The sequence below is a fragment of the Heptranchias perlo genome, chromosome 9 (assembly GCF_035084215.1).
Source record: "Heptranchias perlo isolate sHepPer1 chromosome 9, sHepPer1.hap1, whole genome shotgun sequence".
NCBI lineage: Eukaryota > Metazoa > Chordata > Chondrichthyes > Hexanchiformes > Hexanchidae > Heptranchias > Heptranchias perlo.
In genome coordinates, this window is record NC_090333.1 from 62,538,432 (window position 1) to 62,559,715 (window position 21,284).

Sequence of the window (21,284 nt, forward strand, 5' to 3'; positions counted from 1 at the left end):
ATCATTAATAAAGCTGTTGCTTAGAAAATAATATCTCCTTTCTGAGAACAATGTCCTTAGGGGTGTAACTTCACAATTTGTATTAGCAAATTCAGAATCACTGAAATGAATAAGCTCGTGACAAAAATGTGTTTTTTTTTTAAAAAAAGATACTTATATTGTATTATGTCTCAGCTGACAGTGGCTGTCCTAGTCAAATGCAAGAAAGCACAACTTTACATTGAGTACACGGAAAAGAAGAGGAAGTGTTTACATGTTGACAGGTGACTCTTCAACACGTAGACACTCTGTCTCCTCAATAAGCTTTATTATCCATGTACCCAATGTCAAGTTGTGCTTTTCTGCATGAAGAGCTCATTATTTTAATCAGTATTCCTGAAGTAATAAAATGTGGGATCAAGCAGCTTTAACAAAATCAAGAAATTCAAATTGTTTTAACTCCATCAAGTGCATTACTTTGTATGCACACATTTTTTGATCAAAATAAAAACAAAGGTTTTACTTATACTGAAACAATCTTGAAACAGTATACTTACTCAAGTATGAAAATACAACAAAGTAGTCCTTTTAATAATATATATATATATACACTTTACATCACAGCAAACCACAGATCATGTTTAAATTTAACAGTCCTAAACAACATTATGAACAATTCTACAGATTTTCATTGTTAGGAAGGATTTTGAAAAGAAAAGTCAATAATGTTTACAGATCACTATCTTGTGCATATTGACTGGTAAGGGATGGATTCTGCTCCCCGCTGACACAAAGAGGCCAACAAGAACATGTCAGAAGTGGAGGATAAGAATCTATTCATGTTATGGATGTAGATAATCACAAACCAAATATTACAATTTAAAACTTAGATTCACACAATCACCTATTGTACAAATCTAGAAGCCAGGCTTTTAGACCTCATCAATTAAATTCCATTATAAGCATTTGACATAGTACGGAGATGGTTTCTTGTATTAATACATTTTAAACAATTCAGGAGCCAATTCAAACAAACAGAATATCTGCACATTTAAAAAAAAAATCAGTCAGTGTAATGATGGCAGCATATACATTAATAGAAAGTAATGACGACAATAAAAAGACATGAAATGAAGAATTGGAAAAAAAATCTATTCAAGTCTTTCCAAAATGACTAATAGCTATTCCGTAGGAGGAGAAATTATCCATTAGCAATTAAAGAATAACTATAACACCACTCAGTGTAAATACCCTTCTTGTACTGATAGCCATGTCATCCACTCCAGCCATTTAATACGCTATATTTACCTGATCAACAATAATTATAATCAGAAACAGACTTAAATGGACAGGTATATTTTTTGTAACTGGTGCGTAAAGCTAGACTTCAGAATAGCGGTTAAATGCTCACTCCAAATATAAAGCTTTAAACAAAAGATGAATGTCATTAATAAAAGAAGTGAACAGAAACATCACCAGCTTCTTTTGTCATTACATCGACAAATGTGTGTGTGTGTGTGTGTGTGTGTGTGTTTGTTTGTGGGGGCAATGGAAGAAAAAACCTACTGCATTTTTGTTCATTACATCAAAGGCAATGTTTACATTCAAGATTGATCGTGTCAGAAACAGAAAAAGCAGACTGATTTTCAGAAAATAAACACAATCCCATCCCATTATCTGTAAATTTACTATCAGTAGCATTTGTCATATTTTATGTTGAATAAGGATGAATTAAAACAACGGCAAAATCCATCTTCAAATCTAACTCATGGATTTGTAATAAAGTGGTATTGATGTCGGAGAACTCATTCTGCAAAACATTTCCTAGAAGATGCATGTTTTGGATAATTTTTGAAGAATTTCTGATGTGCTAGGGAAGCCATGGGAATTTGTGCAGTGAATCCTTAGTGCATATTCTTTATCAGCATGCATTTAATTACAATTAAAAAGAAGCATTTTAACATTTCTGTAAAATGTAAGGCACATTATATAGTACTTTGGGTTTTCCCACAAAAATCCTTAATAATAGCTGCACAAGGATTTACAAAACTAAAATCAATTTAATATTTGGCTGCATTCACAACACAATCCAGGCTGAAAATTAGGATGGACTTATTTTAAAAAGGCTTTTCTTCTGGAAAAGCAAATAATTTGCAAAAGTGAAAATTGTAAATGTTAACACTGATAACGCACATGAATGGTCAGCAACTGCACACAGTGTTTTAGAAATAATTTAAAGATACAGAAATTCTATGATCAAATGTGCGTCCATTGAATTGATACTGCAAATGTACAGAGACAATAGGCCATCGAATTTAACATGTTTTCAATAGTTTTCGCTGATACAGTACCATAGTCTACTGTTTGCATATTAGAGTGATAATCACCTCATTCCTCAATGCAGCAGGTTTTTTTGGCTGACACCTTAAAATCCCTTTATGAGAAGAAGGAATAAAATTCAAATTATTTTAGTTCAAAATATGGAATATCCATCACTGAGGCCTGGAAAGAGGGGGAGGTTTTAGCTCTGTGAGTCCATGTAAAATCTCTCTTTAAACAATGAGGAAAAAATAAAAAGGAATTAAAATGTGTAGTTACTAGATACATTTTCTACACAGTAACTTCGCATTTCAATTTCCTACAGAATCATTTCTAATTATAAATAAAAGTATCTTATATTTTTTGTCAAGTCCTGGAACTAAAATCCACAATGAAATCTAATTTGGGCCGATAACGCTCAGTTAACTTACTCTTATTCTTTCTCACCGCTCAATAACTTTCAAGATGGCAAATGTTCAATTTTAGAGAGGCAAGATGCAATTTAAACGACTGAGTATATTAAATCACCTTCTGCACTTAGAAACGTCTTTATAGGTGAATCAATTGTAAAATACTTGAGAAACTGTACAATAGAGAATCTATTTCAAAAGCAAGGAAATATTTTCCCTTCCCTATCCTCTCAGATTCTCCTTTGCTTTGTTTTTGCCTCTTGTGTACTGATAAAGATTATTAGAGTATGGTTCTTCCAGCTCTGGCAACTTTCCGGTATTTTACCCGAGCTGCCATTCTTTCTGTGTGAACCTGGACTGCATTTTCAGCTGGGATCATTGAATAGTGATCTGCAGCAGGAACCTCAGCTAATTTTCCCTTCCTAATTCAAAGAAACCAAGGTCAATTGTAACATCCCCACAACTATCTTTGTTGAGATCAGACCCTTGAATCGAGTCTGGGACCTTCCTGATCTGCATGGTTAAGTATCGCATCATGTAACACATTTAGGTAATAGGTCAGCAGAAGATCAAGGAATGGCTTTATAACCGTTAACTGTCACTCTTTAGCTATCGAATGTTTTGCACTCACAGAATATATCCCGCATTCCAGTCCCCACTGAGTATCCAATACAATGAAAATGTTTACATTTACTTGCCACCTTATTAATAAATTATGTTAATTGTGTAACACCGTGGAACTGATCCAAATACTTTATGAAAATAGTCTTGAGACTTGTAGAAATGGAAGTTTTAAAACTTCAAGATATTCTAGCTGCATTGAAACCTCTAAAAACAATTTAATTTTTTTTTTAAAGCGAAAATATCAAGAGCAAAGTGGTGGTACACCATGTTGAAGCACCACAGAGCAGTAAGAGGCAAGTTCAATCCCCCTTCTCTGCTAAGTTACCAATCTCAGTTACGCTGCTGTGGGGAAAAAGAAAATAATTCCCAAGCCACTCTGGTGAACCTACTGGCAAGCTGGCACAGAATTGCAATGGTGGTGGCTTGTATGCGGTTACATCTCATCTACAGTTTCTGGCAAATCAAAAGGGCTGGGATAAAATAAGGAAGTTCACAATCAAAGCTTAAACAAACAAAAGTGGCCAATTTTTATGGTATCAAAGCATTATCCTGGTTTTCTGTAAATCTTTGAATTCACATGGTAAAGCTATAGTTCAACAATAGTTGTTCATAATGGTAGTGTGACATCAACGGGCAACTAATGTTACAGTATTAAACTGTTTTTTTTTATAAAAACAAAAATAAAGGCACCTTTTAGAAACCATAAATGTCATTGAACATTTAATAGTGTTTTGGTTAGCATTGTTGTGACTTACAAGGAACATTCAAGCAATTTGGAATTTGGTCCATACAAACCAAATGTTGATTTGCATAACATACCAATACTTGGTGCGAATTCATACAATGTCACCAAGCAGTTATGGGGTCAACAGAAAATATCACAAAGGCTACAAGATGTAATAAATGCTATAAATAAGAGCATGAGTTATGTAACAAGGCACAATAATGTCTGGTCCAATCGGCCTACAGAAAACAGATTTGCATATGATAGTAAAAAACTGCAGGCACGCAAAATTTTTTTTTTCAAAATATCTAATCTAAGGACGGAAATGGAAACAGTATATGAATTAAAACACACAAGGCCACTGAGAGGATGTAATCATTAAAACAAATGCAGTTCAGCATACAGAACCATGTCATTAAGAACTCATTTCTTTTGGGTATGTATAACATTCTTTCCAATGATGTCACTGAATTCTGTACAACTATCCTTAGACACAGAATAACAAAGAATAATGATAGAATATAGAAACAGTGAATTTTTATTTTCATATCTTCTGGTCTTTCTTCTTCATGATGCATGATTTGTTTTAGCTTCCCGAAGAAAGTGCATGCATTCGCTTAGCTACCTCATACACATAGGCAATATCTGGTCTCTTCTCTGGATCTGGGTTAATGCAGATATTTACTAATTGTCGAAGCTAGAAAACAAAACAGTTTGTTAAGTAAACAGGAAAAGAATCATCATCAGGAACGAAGGGGTTATAAAATGGGTTAGTAATGTAGCACGTATTGATGGGGCAGGAGTCTCATTTCCTCAGTCTGAAAGAAACATAACTCACAAAGTACAATGTCATGAGTGAGCTATGATGCCTTTTCAAGAGTGAAATGCAGTTTCCAAATACACTAGTATTTATGGTTATCAGACCCATTTGGAAAAGGTAAACAACTAGATCATTGGTCGATGGTGAATTAGATGAACCTTGTTTTTTTTTCATCTAGCAATTCCTATGTTTTGTTATCTAAACAGATATGTAGAATTTAAATAATTGAGGGCTAGTGCAGTTGGAGATTACACAATGTTTGACAGTGTGACAAGCATAATTCTCTATGTCTGGAACATCCCATTTTCACTGTGGTTAATTACAAATGTGTTATACAGTGAAAAACAATAGTCACAGGCGAGAACAAAAATCAAATCCATGTAATCCATTAGATATCATACATTAATTACAGTCTGCATCCTATTACCAGACTTCCATCTATGTAACCCACTCCATTTCTCCAAATTGTTTCTGTGTCACCTGCTCAGTTTCAGCTCTTCAACTACTAATTTTGTTTTTGAGCTTAACAGAACAATTTCTTTTCCTTCAAACTATTCTGTAGTACCACCACTAGCTGTATTTTTTTTTACTTTTAACAATTGTGTCCTATTCTACTGTCATATATATGACCATTCATAGAGTCATTCCCCAGTGTCATTTACTGTGGAGTGTAGCTCATATGAGAAAAATATCAGCTGGGAATTTGCTCAGGGGACTAAGTCAATATTCTAAAATATGTAGTATCCAACTTGTCATACTATACACTAAAAAAAAAATCACAATTTTATCCTAAATGAAATTGTCACTATCTTACTGAAGTACGGCTGCTGCTCTCAATTACAGTGAACACCGGAGCTCCACATCACTAACAATAAATTAACTTTACTTCATGGCCATTTAGCTCCTGGAAGAATCTCATGTGTTTTGAAAAGAATTCTTGATCACTAGAAACTGCTACTGACCATAACGTTTTAAGTACTGGGTGTTAGGTTTGGATATCACTTCACATTAGCCTGGATTTTCATATGTCACATTACAAATTGTTCCAATGGAATCAAAGGGTCACTTGAAGCTTCACATTTCTCTTATGCTGTTGTAGCATAATCACACATAGGAATTTCCTGAATTTCTTTTCAGAAATATTGGTCTTGACAATGTGCATTTCCAAAAGCTGCGCAGAGTGTTTAGTATTTTTTCCACCCTGAGACCCACACAACAAATAAAAGCCTGACCTAAACTGCATCATTGGCATTTTTTTTTAAATGTCAAATGTTAAAACTTAGAAATAAAGCACTGAAAGAAATTTATGACTTCAACATTTTCTACTAACTAAAAAATCTGGATAAACTTTATCACAGAATAAATAATGATGACTGAACTGAAATTCTTTATAGGGGTAAATGCTTGTTTGCACCATACAAGATTAAGTTTTATTTCTCATTAAGAGAAAACTATTGTCTGGCACTGTTGTGTAAAACGGTTTCATGCTGTGAGGCCATACTGCATACTGAATGTCTCTCTGTGAAATACAGTTTGTGCTTCTACTAGTGAGTTATAGTCAAAGTCACGAGTGAAAATAAAAAATATATTTTACTGGAGGGCATTCTGTGTCGTATTTATAATTGTCTTTGCCTTTTTAGTTTTAAAAATTACATTGTGGGCTTTTTTTTAAATTTACATTTAAAAGGCCAAAATAAACCATCTTGTGATGTCATTATTGTTCAAATATAACTTTAGTTTCCACATTCTAAAGAGTGCTAGAGACAAAATAATATCCAAGAAAGTCAGAAGCTTAATTATTCTAAGCAGCATCAGATGGTTCACAGAAATGCATGCGACATTTAGATTAGATTCAAAAGGCTCAGTGTATTTGTTATCTGCACTGGTAATGGACAATGCCAAAAAATTACCTTAGATGCACTAATTATACTTTAATAGTGGGAATGTTTGCATTTAAGCCTTTAGTAACATTTCATAGCAGACCAGGTTAGGTAAGTGCAGGATACAGAAATAAATTTGATCAAATGTGAAAAGTTGTATGCATTATATGCCAAAAAATAATACAAACTATTACAAAAGATCGTTCTACTATGTTGTACATTTGTAGATCTAGATAGTTTAAAAGAGATTCAAACATGTCAAAAATATATTACCATTGTTACCATTTCTTACATATATTTGCCCATATAAAATGTGGTACATTGAAATGAAATGCCTATGCTTATTGAAATACTGTGCAAAAAAGCACAACATTTATTCATGCATTTTCTTTTTAAGGATTTGTGTATTTTTAGTATGCATTCTTAATAAAATAACGAGTATGCATGGATGGCAGTAACTATACACAGTAATTCCCTGCTTGGAGCCCAAACAAAGTAAATCTATCTCCCATGCCTCTAGAAAAGAAGCAAATGCCAAGAATACTAACAAAAACAAAGCCAATCTATTTCCATACACATTCACATTGTGTCAGGCTGGAAGGAAAGATATGCTCCTGTTTTGTGCTAATTATCTTTCCACACTGGCATTGCTGAAGGTAGGGGAGGAATGGATCGGATTCAGCCTTTGCCAGCTCTGGGACCTTCCATCTGGGCCGGTCCCTGATAATTGCCCCTTGGCTGCGAATACACAACCCCCACTTCACACTTAGCCACAATAAGAGGCTGAGCAGAGTAGCCCTGCAGGCAGGCCGACTTCAACCAACCACTAGTGGCATCATCATTAAATCCTGCCGAAGGTCGCCATAGCAACCGCCTGCTGAGGCTCCTCTACCACGCTCAACATCTCCTAATCAGCTACCATGTGAAATGCAAATTCAGACAGTCTGAAAATTAGTCAAGAAGAATGGGGATGAAGATGCAGATACGTGAAATATTCATGTGCATCACGGCAAAAGCAGACAGTCTGAATGACACAATAAAGAACAACCTATGACATTTTTGCCATCTTTTCACGTTATTGTTCATACCTAACTGCACCATCTAGACCCACAGATTCCAAGTCAGCTAAACCGAAACACTCGATATGTACATTGCTGGAAACATCACTGATCAAGAATTAGAAGGGATACATGAACAATTAGAAAACAAAATAAAAGCTAATAAGGTGCCATCATCAAATAACAGTTAGTGCTCCAAGTAGATTTTAATTAAAAGAGAATATTGAAAAGACAAACTGAAATTTTGCACCAGGGATTTTGCACCTCTGCCCCCTCCCAAATATGATTCTATACTGATGCAACACAATAGCTTTTCATCAACTTTATTTAAACCTATAAAGCTTCATTGTAAACATAAATCATGTAGAGTCATCTAGCAATTACTATTGGATCTAAATCTTTTATTTTACAAAGTCTAGATTTATTGTATGAGACTTAAAGATTAGAACTATGGAATAGTAATGTTTGCGACAAAAAATACATGATTATTCTGCATCACAGTTTACATATTCATTTTCCTTTCTCATAATTGCCTGAAGGAGAGATCGAGCCAATTCCGTTGCTCTTGAACTGGGCATTAGAGTGGCATTCCTCAATTTTTCCTGCCTCACCGTCTTTCCCAGATGGCTGGGCTGAGATCAGAAACTCACCAGATGGGGATAAACCCACGTTTTACCAGCCAGAGTGAAGTATGTCAAAGTTGCATTACAAGGCTGCCTGACATGAAGCAAACTTAAGGCAAATATTGCACAAAAACAGCAATTAAAATATTTAAAATATGTATTATTTTTTCTCAATAACCTAGATTGCAAAACATATTGATTCTACTTCTTTTAGACTCATGGGGTGATTGATTTTTTTTTCATTTAAAAACATAAAATACAATTGTGGTAACAAAAGCAGAATCCTTCCTATAGTGGATACAGTACTCCAGCTGTTCGTTCATGTATTCATCCTAATTCTTGTGCTTTTCTTAAAGTTGAAGGGCTATCAATAATCTAAAACAAAACTGAACCCACCTCTTCTGAATAGTGGTCAGAAGGAAGAGGAGGATAATCACATTGTTCGATCTTTTTACAGAGAGAGTATAGGTTCATCTTATCACCGTAGAATGGACTTTGGAGTGCAGCCATCTGAGTGAAATTAAAGAGAAATTATACACAGATTAGTACTGAAAGAAATTAAGTACATCAGCATTTGGTCTTTAAGCGGGACCAATGTTTGTCTACAGTTAACGTATGGTAAACAAGCTCATTAGTCGCTCAATCTTGAGTTAGATTCCTACAATTGCTTTTCAACATCCATTCCAAATAATCTTAGTAGATTGACCAGGATATGTTCCACTAAACCAAAGATGGATTTAACTCAGAATCCATAAATTATTCAACGTTTCAACATTTTAACCTCTGCCTTTTGCTTATGAATAAGTTGCCATTTCTGATGAGCGCTGAGTACAATAAAACTACAGGGCTCAATCTAAATTGTTGGTTTCAAAGAGGTTTGGCATCAGTTTTTCTGAAAGGCTATGGTTTCATTCATTTAGATAATTTAGCCCTTTAGAAAAATGTCTCATTTTGCATGATGTTGCATCACTTTCTTTGACTATTTAACACATGCACAATACCATATTAGTAGCTAATGCACTAAAAGAATCAAAGCACAACCCTATGTCACTATGGGTTTCCTGTGTTACCACTTGGATGGGTGCAAAAGGTGTTTGTTAGCTTCCAGCACGAAGCAAAGTGTAATTTTGGCACGTGCTTGAATGAGGGAGATAAGAGTTAGACAGCTGAACCATGTTCTGTGATGAAAATAAAGTTCTAACATTGATATCCAACATTATGGAAAAGCAGTCTAGATTAGTAATGCCAAGAATTGAAGTTACTGATGGATTGACATTTTGAATTCATTCACATTTTCAATACGGTCGGCACAAATGCATATTCATTTTCCAAATAGCAGAATGCAAGTTTGTGTTCATGATTCCCCATATGGTAAGTTTTCTGATCTCAGCTACTAAAAAAAAAATGCTGTGTATGTGGCAGTTGTATTATTTGCAATTAGATAGTTGTAGTGATTAGATTTCTAACTTTGATCAGTCTTCTCCTCAGCGCTCAGCGGCTCATGTGAGTCTGGGTATCCCCCAAACCTGCAATTTTTGAGTAAGATGTCATCCACCAGTCTGCGTTTGTGTGTGTGTCTCACATATAAACACATTCTCCCTACACTTTCTTTCTTTGCAAGTTTCAGTGTCTGGTTGCAGAGTGTAACTGGCTCCCAGGATCCCCGCTGACCATTTTCTGAGCTTTGCAAGCTTTGCCAGGATTTATTCTTTCCTCTTTCTATCTAATCCAAACCAGATTGGGGCAGGAACTGCAATCTCCTCTTGAAATTTTGCACAAATTAGAGTAAAAGGAAGAGGCTGAAAAAGATGTGGAATGGCCAATGTATGAAAAAAAGGGAAGGCGGCAGCAGTATCCTTGTATTTATAGCTGTGAGAGAAGCAAAAAGGGCAAAAGACCAGGTTTGACAGAAAAATGCATTTAGAAGTACAACAGTCTGATATCAATGAAAAGGTAATTAGTCCATCAGATGAAAATCCTCCATTTTTATTGAAAATTTTAGATTACCTGAATTCCAGCCATTCCTTTAGGGAAAAATACTTTTTAATGCCTGCCTTTCTCAAAAATATTCAAACTATACTGCACTGGTGAAAGTACATTACCGTTGCTCTTTTGCAAGTATTCTAGTCCCATAAATCAGAGTACATAAAAAACAAGCCAAATCTTTGTCAAAATTGTATGATTGTTGGTAACACACCATGGCAGGCATTGCAACCCTCATTGTTTTTTGCTGAATGCTGCTGTTTTGTGGCTATTCTCATTATCTCATTGAATTTTGTCTTTTAAATTCCTAAGTTATGCACTATAATGTACTGAAATGTGCAGCATCACAGCTTTACACCCACCATAAAGGGTCATAAATTCAGGAATTTTGACTATAGAAATCCCCATATAATATATGCAAAAGGCAATTTTAAAATTTAACATTTGAATATTACTTGCAGGATGAGAGGGATGCAGGGGTTTTGGTTCAAGTTGCTCTATAGCAGTGAAATTTAATTTCTAAAGTTTGACCCCTTTGTCATTACCCAGTTTGATGTTCTGTTTATTCAGCGGATATTATTGGGCTAAAGTTTTGCTCTCGAAGGATGAGCTCAGGACCAACATATACAGAGATGTAGTATTGTTTTTGTTTTCATGAATTTGAGATCACTGTCGGGGACCATGACGATACCAGCAATCCCATGAGCAAAACTCTGCTTTTCCACCCAAGTGCAATATATTTGGTGTAGAATAGAACTTACTGGTAAAATAGGATATTTTAAAATTGCCTTACGTAAAGGTCATGCAGTTTAGAGTGAAATGTATTAAAACTTGTTCCTTCGAATCATTAATAGAAGGTAAATATAATGACAATTGACGATTTGTCAAAATTGTGTTGCAGGAGACACAATCAGGAAGTGTCATATCCAGCTTAGTTCACAAGTGATGAAAATGTAAAAAAATTGCACGTGACAAAGTTACAACCAAGTTCTGAAGGTTATCAAGAATAAAACAGCTTTTCTTCCACCCCCACCCCCCACTTTCTGTGTAATCCGTTTATACAAGAGGTGTACAGAAAAGTCTCCAAATGAATGCAACTTTAACTATTTAGTTGTATTCATTTGAAGAATAGTTTACAGGGAATTATTATTACAAGCACCGAGTGCTTCAGTGCTCTCAGTTATGTTAATTAAGCTGCCCCCCTATAGAAACTGCTGCTATCATCCTCAAAACTTCTTTAGCTGCAATTCGTATTAAATTCACGGAGCCATTTAAGAACTAAAACCATTTCTTTCATAAGTGAGTCCTACTGCTGGTATAAATAGGCAGCTCCACAACTCAAAGCAAAGGCAAAAAAATTAATAGCTTGGCAGAGTTGCAGTTGGCCAAAGTACAAAATGAAATACTACTTTTCCTGTTTTGGTTCCATACAGCTACTAGTGTGATACTAATGTGTAAACTGCATGAGAATGACAGACTTATGACAGGAATGAGGAAGATAAAGTAGTCTGAATATGGCAAAATAACTTGACTGAGATAGTTAACTAAACAGGTGCGTCGAAAGCTAGTAGTGATGCCATCCAAAGAAGGAGCCCTTTATATATCATGCAGGAAAAGGTGAGTGAAAATATTAAAACTTGGCTCAGTGGCCGCACACCTGCCACTGAGTCAGAAGATCGTGGGATCAAGGCCCACTCCAGGACTTGAGCACATAATCTCGGCTGACACTCCAGAGCAGTGCTGAGGGAGTGCTGCACTGTTGGAGGCATCGTCGTTCAGATGTCATGTTAAACTAAGGTCTCGTCTGCCCTCTCAAGTGGCCGTAAAATATACTATGGCACTATTCGAAGAGCAGAGGAGTTCTCCTTGTGTCCTGACCAACATTTATCCCATAACCAACACCACCAAAACAGTTAAATTGGTCACTTATCCCACAGCTGTTTGTGGGACCTTGCTGTGCACAAATTGGCTGCCGTGTTTCCCTACATCACAACAGTGACTACACTTCAAAAAGTAATTAATTGACTTTAAAGCGCTTTGAGACATCCTGAAGTTGTGAAAGGTGCTATATAAATGCAAGTTCTTTCTTCTTTCTTTCTTTGTGATGATGTCCATCCAATCTTACTCTAATGATATGCAGTAGAAAAAAATGAAGAACATCTATCTAAACACCTGTTGTATAATAAACACGTTATACTGGGTGATAACTGTGGATTTATATAATTTTAGTTAATATATGTCACAATGCTTAATTATGTCCTCCAACGGTGATAATAAAGGAATACTGAATGCACTTTACTTCCATGAATGATGAAAGACTTGCATTTATGTAACACTATCACATCTCTCAGAAATGTTTCAAAACACTGAATTACTCTGAAGTGGTGACTATTATGCAGTCAAATGCGGCAGCCAAATTGAGCACAGCAAGATCCCACAAATAGCAATCAGATAACAATCAGTTATCTGTTTTTGGTGTTGTTGGCCAGGACACTGGAAAAACTTCCTGCTCTTTCAAATCGTGCAATAGAATCTTTAATGTCCACCTGAACCACGGGGCCTCAGTTTAACATCTCGTCTTAAGAACGGTACCTCCAACAATGCAGCATGCCCTCAATACTGCACTGGAGTGTCAGCGTAAATTACCTGAAGTCCTGGAGTGGCTGGATAATTAGTGAGTAACAAAGTCAAAGATAATCCAGTCAACTTTACTTATGGGCATACAAACAGCTTTTCACATGAAGGGTTGAGAATCCTGGATTTCTTGTTTAGAAATTCATGTTTCAGATTTTTGTAAAGCCATGTATGTGGTCCCAGAATTGTGAATAAAAGCTTCAGGCATTATTTTTTGGGTCCTCCAATTGTTAAAGTTTAAGTCCCCTCCCCCAGTTTCTTGAGCGATTTAATAAATGAAACCCGAGTCTTCAAAGCTCAATGAAACAAATACTTTCATCAACACAATTCAATATAACTAAATTGCAAATGTACCATCAGCCGCCATGCCAACCATAAGGAACTGGAACAGTAAGATGGCTCTCATTTCTGAACAGCAGGCAATTGTTAATTTGAATGTGTTCATATCAACATAGATGCAAAAATTTGAAGTATCTCCTCATTGTTGGATTTAGGGCCAAGGGGATTGTGATACTCAATCCTCATTGCAGAGAGTATAAAGATGGCAGCTTTATTTAGAGAAAGGGAAATAGTATCTTAAGTGATATGGTGGGAATTATTAAAGTGCCCTCTGCGCTCACTATTCCCATCAAAAATGTTAAACCTAAATTAAAACCGTCCTTATAATTCTATAATTTGAATGGTAACTTGTTAAGGAAGCATTTAAATGTTTTTATAAGTAGCAGCCAGAATAGTTAATATAGGCTTTATTTTGTCGGTCAAATAAAATCCGATCAATTTGTAAAATGGCTTCTGCTTTAATGTAACCACACACCCAGCTACTTATACTTTACAATCTTGATAGTTTTGGCTTTTCGATTTCTACAAATGCAATGAATGTAGCAGTTAGCCTCCAGTTTAATTTTATCTCCCTCCATTATCAGGCCAGTCTTACCAATATTCATGATCATTTAGGAATTGTTCTAATGGTAGAATGCTGAACCTCTGAATGTATTTATACATTTCTAAACAATGTTAAGAATATTAGGAACGATTCTGTTCCAATTGTAGTTTGCTGAACCAGCAGAATATTCCAGAGATCGTGCTGGATAGTTGGTGCAGAACTGTGGTTGCTGTTGAGAAAAAATAAATCCTCATGCTGCAATCAAACCTTTATCTCCATGTTTAATAATGAAACACTTCAGCCCAAATGGCAACCATAATAGTGTACAATTGCGAGCCTAAATTTCAGTATTTAAAAAAAGTAGTTACTCAGAACAATTAATTTTTATATGAATATTTTGAAGACTAGAACTAAGTACCTCAGAAACAGACTTAACATTGCTTAAAAATGTATACATTTCAAATATGTTATTGCACAAAATAAATAAGGCTATTAGCAATGTCCGATATCTGTCCTGCCTGCGTGGATCGCATGGACTATAACACACATGCATCTTCAAGACACAAACAGCAGTAGATTTTAGAATCCTCCACACTCTTTCGTTTTCGTTGATAGTGACTCTGTCCTTGGGATTCAGTATTAGCACCTTTTAAATCCCTTAACATCGACAGCATCAACGCTGCAGTGAGCGTAGTGGTGCCCTAAAGTCAGTCACCCTTTTCTGCATGTGCTAATAAGTTTGATTTTCAAAGGACAATGTGTACATTCCCCAGACACGCAGACCTTCTGCGAAACACGCAGACCATCCTGTGCTACTCAGTGAGCTTTAGCAGGGACAGGACAAGCTGAAAATGGCTCTCATCTGTCGGCTGCTCTTTGAAACGTATCCTTAACTATTTGATTCCCAGGACTAGTATTTACATTTCTGAGGTTCTAAATTCACGTAGAGCATCTATCATTAAACTACTCCTCTAACATAATGTTCAAATATCACTAACCTTTTAATTATGACTTCTAAAAATACTATTAAAAGGTTAGCAATATTATGTTCTTAAACACAACAGTCCATAAAACATTTCAGCAGTAATACTATTAACAGACAGGAAGCATATTCACTAAAGAGTTAAACTGGGCCTATTTTCATGCATCTTCTGCTTTGACAGATGAAAAATGTCAACTGTCCTGTTTTTATTTTCTAGCTTTTGCACTATTCATCTGGTTCATTAGTGCATATCGCTGCTGCCCCTGACAGCTGCTTGCCCTCTCCTCCCAGCAGCTGAATTTTTCAGGCTAATTTGATTCTCCTCACTGAGACGATCACTGAAATGATTGACTTGCTCCCTGACCTCAAGGGTCCGGCTTTCCTTATTAGTATTCCTGGTGTGTTCAAGGTAAGGGAGCGCACTGTCTGTCTTCAGGGCTGGTGGCTGCACTCTCTCTTTTACTGTAAGCCACCAACCTACAACCTTCTAAGGAGGCAACTGCTGCTCTGTACAATGAAGGAAACATGTAAAACCTCATCTTCAGATGTCAAGGTCCGTGTAGATGAGTAACTGATTTATATTATCAATTTATGCAAATAATTTGTGACACTGAACAACAAGGCATTAATTAATAGCAGGAAATTATTCTATTGCATTATGTTCCCAGACTAGACACCTATTCATTATTACACCTCCACTGTCTTCACTTAAAAACTTGGTACTGCTCATTCCAGCACAAAATCATATTGAACACTGTTGTTTAAAAGATTATAAATCTCATGGTCAATTGTAAGTAAGTTGTACATCAATAAAACAGAAATGTTTCCTGAGCAGCAAAATAAAATGCATCTTAGAACAGGCCATATTAAGTATGAAGTGCTTTTAAAAGGACCAACACAGAACCAATGAATGCAAAATGAACTAAAGGAGTGCCATTTTGACTCTCTCTTTCCCCATCCTGAACCATCATCTACAGGAGCATGTGGAGCCATAACACTGCAACTCCACAATGATTACAGCCAACAAAGACAAATAAATACTTCACATGGGATTTCAATGAATGTCTCCATAGTTGAGTAGCGTCATATCTTATATATTATCCTGTATAATATTTAAAATGTGTACAAATAGAATACACTGGTATACATATATCGACTTGCATTTAGGTAAGGTATACATCTATCATCTGCTTCCAGTGAGATGTGAGCCACTTGTATAAATACCCAATGCAACCCATGATTCCACAAGTTTTTTAATTCTGAAATAGCTCCAAAAAACTAAATGAAGAATTAAAAGAGAGCTTTCAATTTCCTTTCATTTCTGATATAAGACAAGACTCTCTATCTCAGCCATTATCAATCAATTGTACGGTTAGGACCAGAGGCTCCTTTTAGTGCTTCAGGCAGACCACAAAATAGAACAAACTTTATATTATATCAGCAATTAAAGGTGAAGTTTTGTTTCTCAAGCCAAATTATTTGGACAATTATTTTGGAATTAAACATTATGAGATATGCAGCTTCGAACAGTGAGGGGGTGAAAGATAACAAGTACAAACATTGAACAGAAGGTGGAAATCCCAAATAATTTTGACTTCCTTTCTGTTTCTCCTTTTTTTGCAAATATTTTCCTCTTTCTTTCTGAAACCCTTGACTCCTTGCTGGGAGCAGTTCCTCGGGTACTGGACGCCCTCGGTCTCTTTCCTAATCGGCTATTCTTCATGGCGGAGTTTAGCCAGTGGGTATCAGCAGCCAATTCAACTGTGGGATGAGCATCACTGCTGAGTCCACTGCTGTTTTCATCCAACATCGACACGTGTTGTGATCAATTAGTTCAGCACAAACCTGGGATCAAACCTGGGACTTTCATGATCTGGTTTTAAGCTGGCACCCGCACCCTATCTATATCTCTCCGACTGCTTCAGGTGGACTACTCAATTAGTAGGCTGAGATATACTTTCAAAATCTGATCAAGATAAAAAGGAAATTTAAATATGTAACTTTTAATCTGAAACAGAACTGCCAATCCAAACATATATTCAAACAACCCACTGGATGTTTGTACCTGAATTAAGTGGTTTGGTGTCTCCCTCAGATACCTGTTGTAGATATCTGTTCTGGAGCTATTGTGCATCAAAATAAGTTGGGCCTCTTTCTGTGAGTGATGCTGGATAAGTACCGTGGCAGAACGAAGTCAATAGTATAGTATAGTACAGTATATCAGACAAAAAAAAGCTTAATGTGTTACAGTAATATCATGATGCAACATCACAACTCCAAAATATCATGGCCAGTCTGTATATGTAAGGAATGAGAGGCCCCCAAAGTTTGGGAGAACATCTGCAAATTAAGACGGAAATTATGAGAGTGATACTGCATTATAAAAACAGTGATGGGCTTACGAGGGAACCCAAAATCATGTTCATCTCCCTCTATTAACTGAATTATTTTAACTGTATTCATTGTGGTTCCATAAAAAAAAGTTTTATCTTGGATTTTATCAGTTTGCAAAAGGGATAATTTGATTCCATAAATAAGGTGCAGTATGTACATAAAGGGGAATGCTTGAAAACAGAAAATAACTTGACAGAAGACGTAACTGATGAGCCAAAAAGATGAGTGGGTTATGTACTTCCTGGCATTATAAATAGGATTATTTTTGCATGCCAGTATTCCTAAGTAATCATATAGATACAATTATTGAATAATTGTCAAATTTTAACACTGATCACTACTTCTGGGTTTATGAACAAACATAATTCAATGAATCTCACATTACACCTCTGGTATAAATTCTCTAAGTGTACTTTTAATATATTTTTTAAACTAGTTCTCCTCCTTGTTAGTTTATTTGCCCATATAGGCCTCTCTTGCTGCGGGTAAAGGCCATCTAGGCCATAAGCTCCTCCATCACTGGCCAGACAGCAATACAAATCCACTTGAGATAATTTTTTTTTAAACAAAAGGGTGTCCTGGAACATCCAATTGTCAATCTGCCAGCTCGGAGTCAAGTGCTAAGCAACGAGTGAGTGGCCTATATCTTTTAATCCTAATGTTGTCAAAATAATTCTATCACATAATCCCATAAAATTTACCAATGACGCCTCCTTTGCCAGAGTGGTTTTTATTCACTTTTAGAAGTGTCTAAAAGAAACTATATGGCAGTTATTTGGAGCTGACATTTCTGAAATAGTCTTCTCCTGTTAATTCAAATTTGTTTTCCTGAATGTAATAAAATCTTATTTTCCTGCAATTTGAATTAAACAATTTAATTAAACAGCAAGTACCTTTATTGTGCTTGAAAAAAATAGCATTTAATTCAAAGAAGTAGACTGTACAAATATGGTTTTCCTAAAGATCAGAATATCTGAGTTTGAATTATATGTACATAACTATATTCCCAGTCTGCTCCCATTTTCTCATAAGTGATGCTATTTAATAAACCTGCAATCTTCTGCAGCAAGAAGGTCTATGAATTTTGAAAGGGGCAACTTCTGCTATTGCTTGCATCCCTTTTATATTGCGATGGAGCACAATGACCAAACTCTAACAACTGTATCCGTTCCTCACAGCATTTACTCTGCTTTTGTCAGCTTTTAAAAAAAAATCTGCAGAATTAAACAAATAATGCAGCTTCCTGCTGTGGAGGTGCCCTGCTGACAGCACTCCACATAAGCAGGGCTGCTCCCTTCACCCTGCCAGATCTGAATTACTAAGTCCTGACTATAGGATTGGATCTAATTTATAACCATCATATTAAGGACGGTTTAAAAAAAACACTGATTGCAGTATCCTTTACACAACATTATGAGGAGCAAAACACAGCTCAAAACTGAAACATTAGAGGACTTTTGAGCACTTCACAGATTTATCTGCAAATAGAATAAACTTACCCAGAGGTACAACCTGCCCAGAGACAGCTAAGTAAGGGGGTTTGAAAACATAAACTTTAACATAATTTCAATGAAGTCACATTACTAATTTTGTATCTTATCTGTCTGCATTCAGTGTAACTTTACAAAAAAAATGGAAAATATTAATAGAATAACACCAAAATAAATAAGAATTCTTGTAAAGTCAAGTTCATGCCAACTGCCATCTGTTTGATTATTACAACCTTCCTTTAGGATTATAAAACCAATACTAAAACTTCTTATATGAAAATGTCTTTTTGCATGAGTTGAAAAGAGCTATCTGCTTACCTAATTAAATAAATTCCATTTATTTATTGGTTATTTCCCACACGAAAAGGTTTTGCTCTTTAAAATTTTACAACAGCAGTGACTCGGATAGGTTTTGCTCTTCCTTAAGAGGTACGATATAAAAACTACAAAACATATTTTTCCACAATATTGTACAGTTGAAAATCAGAAGCATTGAAACACCATATGTAAGTGGTTTGGTTGGTATAAATCTTCAGTTATGCCAGAATCATACACATATGCAAAACAAATATAATTACATCGACTCAGTTTAGAAATGGTGCTAAAGTATTCAAAGAGTAAAAGACAGTGTTAATGGAATAGGTGAACTGTGTCAGCTTTAGCAGTTAAAGTCCAATTTATCTTTAAATGTTGCCACCAAAAGATTTTCATTTTGAATAAAAATTCAGAAAATAAGTTGAGGCATTAAGACAGTTTTGACAATTGTCTTCATTTTAGTTTCTATTTATATTTAAGGCCACTAAATGCAGCAAATTCCTGTTAAGTACAGAAGTAATTTTCCTGTTTTTTTTAAATACAATTAAAATGTATAGAAAGACTGAACATACATTACGAAAACAATATAACAGTTTATGACTGAGAGCCTAGAGTATGTCACTGACGCTAGCTAGAGAGTTAGCAACACAGATGGTTATAGTGAGCACTCTACAAAATAAGATTGGAAAGGTAATGTTTTGGCTGTTAGAATAATTTCCCTGCATTTTCACTACAGCTACCCCAACTTTGAATTCTAGTAAATGGCTAAGTGAAAGATTAGCATTTTCAATTAGGAAAATCATGGTGATGACTACACAATATTTGTGTAAAATTTTAAACAGACTTTCACAGAAATGATTGGAAAAGTTGTATTAAATAAGCATTTATCCGGCAATATTCAAATTCCATTTTGCCATGGTTTGGATGAGTTTTAACACAATTTAGCTGGCCTCCAAAAACGGAACACACCAGGGTGGCAGCAAGTTCAATCTCAGATGGAAGGGAAAGACAGAATACAATATAAATACTGCTGTTAACACACCTGCAATTAACACACCATTAGCTAATCAGGGAACACAGTGGTGGCAGTTGTGCTTTGGACAGACCTAAGGGAAAACAAATGGTCAGAAAAATATATTCTTTTGGAAACTTTGGGCATCACTGGCAAAGCATCCCAGTTGTCCTGAGAAGGTGGCAGTGGGCCTTCGTCTTGAACCGCTGCATTCTTTGTAGTGGTTTGGTACAACTGAGTGGCTTGCTAGGTCACTTCAGAGGGCAGTTAAACCTCAACCATTTTGGTACGGGAGCGGAGTCACATACAGGCCAGACTGGGTAAGAACGGCAGATTTCCTTCCTTAAAGGATATTAGTGATTCAGTTTTTATGCCACTTTTTTAAAAAAACTGATATCAGGTTTTTATTTCCAGATTTTTAAAAAACTGAACTGAAATTTTCAAACTGCCATGGTGAGATTTGAACTCACGTTCTACTAGTCTAGGCCTCTGGATTACTGGTCCAGTAACATAACCACTACATCACCATATCTATGTATTGGATAGAAAGTCTACAGCATTTGCATGTTGATTGGAAACGGATTTTTTTCCCCCAAATTAATTTTAATACAACACATTACTTTCATTACATACTGCCACTCAATCTAATTTTCCTAAAATCGGGAATGCTAATGAAAAAATCCCAAATTATATATTTAGTTATGAAAGAGTTATATCAACACTGGCTTTATAACAAAATGGTGTGCTCTGAAAACAGTTTTAACCAGAATCTTCTAAATTGTCAGGATGCAGATGTAATGGTTCTCTCAGGCCCTTCGCAGATTCTTGGCAAATATTCTACATGTGCACCATCAGAATAAACTGAAGTAAATTACATTTCTTTCCTCCGAGTTGATCAATATAATGAAATAGTCTGAAATGTGAAGGACCACTTTATATCAATGAGGTCTTCATGTTTGTCGGATTTGACGAATTACTGTGCAAGCCATGTGCATCTGGCAGAAATACCAACATACATTTCTTTGGGTGGGAAACTTGGAAAATTCCTTGTACAGTTAGCCTCTACATCAAATGTGCAGTCCAGTTTCTTTTTCATCCACTACTATTTTCCAAGATTCCTGATACACCAGGTATGTCCATCAGGGTTTCAGACT

The 21,284-nt window shown here is 35.7% G+C and overlaps 1 protein-coding gene across 4 annotated transcripts in view; it reads right to left on the reverse strand.

Annotated features, from left to right (window-relative positions):
* Positions 1–536: 536 nt before the first annotated feature.
* Positions 537–21,284, reverse strand: part of nek7 (NIMA-related kinase 7) — a 188,522-nt gene continuing 167,774 nt past the window's right edge. For all 4 annotated transcript variants that reach the window (XM_067990628.1, XM_067990631.1, XM_067990629.1 and 1 more), the window contains exons 10-11: positions 8,834–8,947; positions 537–4,753 (exon numbers count right to left, since the gene is read on the reverse strand). In XM_067990628.1, coding sequence (XP_067846729.1) covers positions 4,643–4,753; positions 8,834–8,947 — 225 coding nt within the window. In that variant the 3' untranslated portion in view covers positions 537–4,642. The remainder of the gene's footprint in view (positions 4,754–8,833; positions 8,948–21,284) is intronic.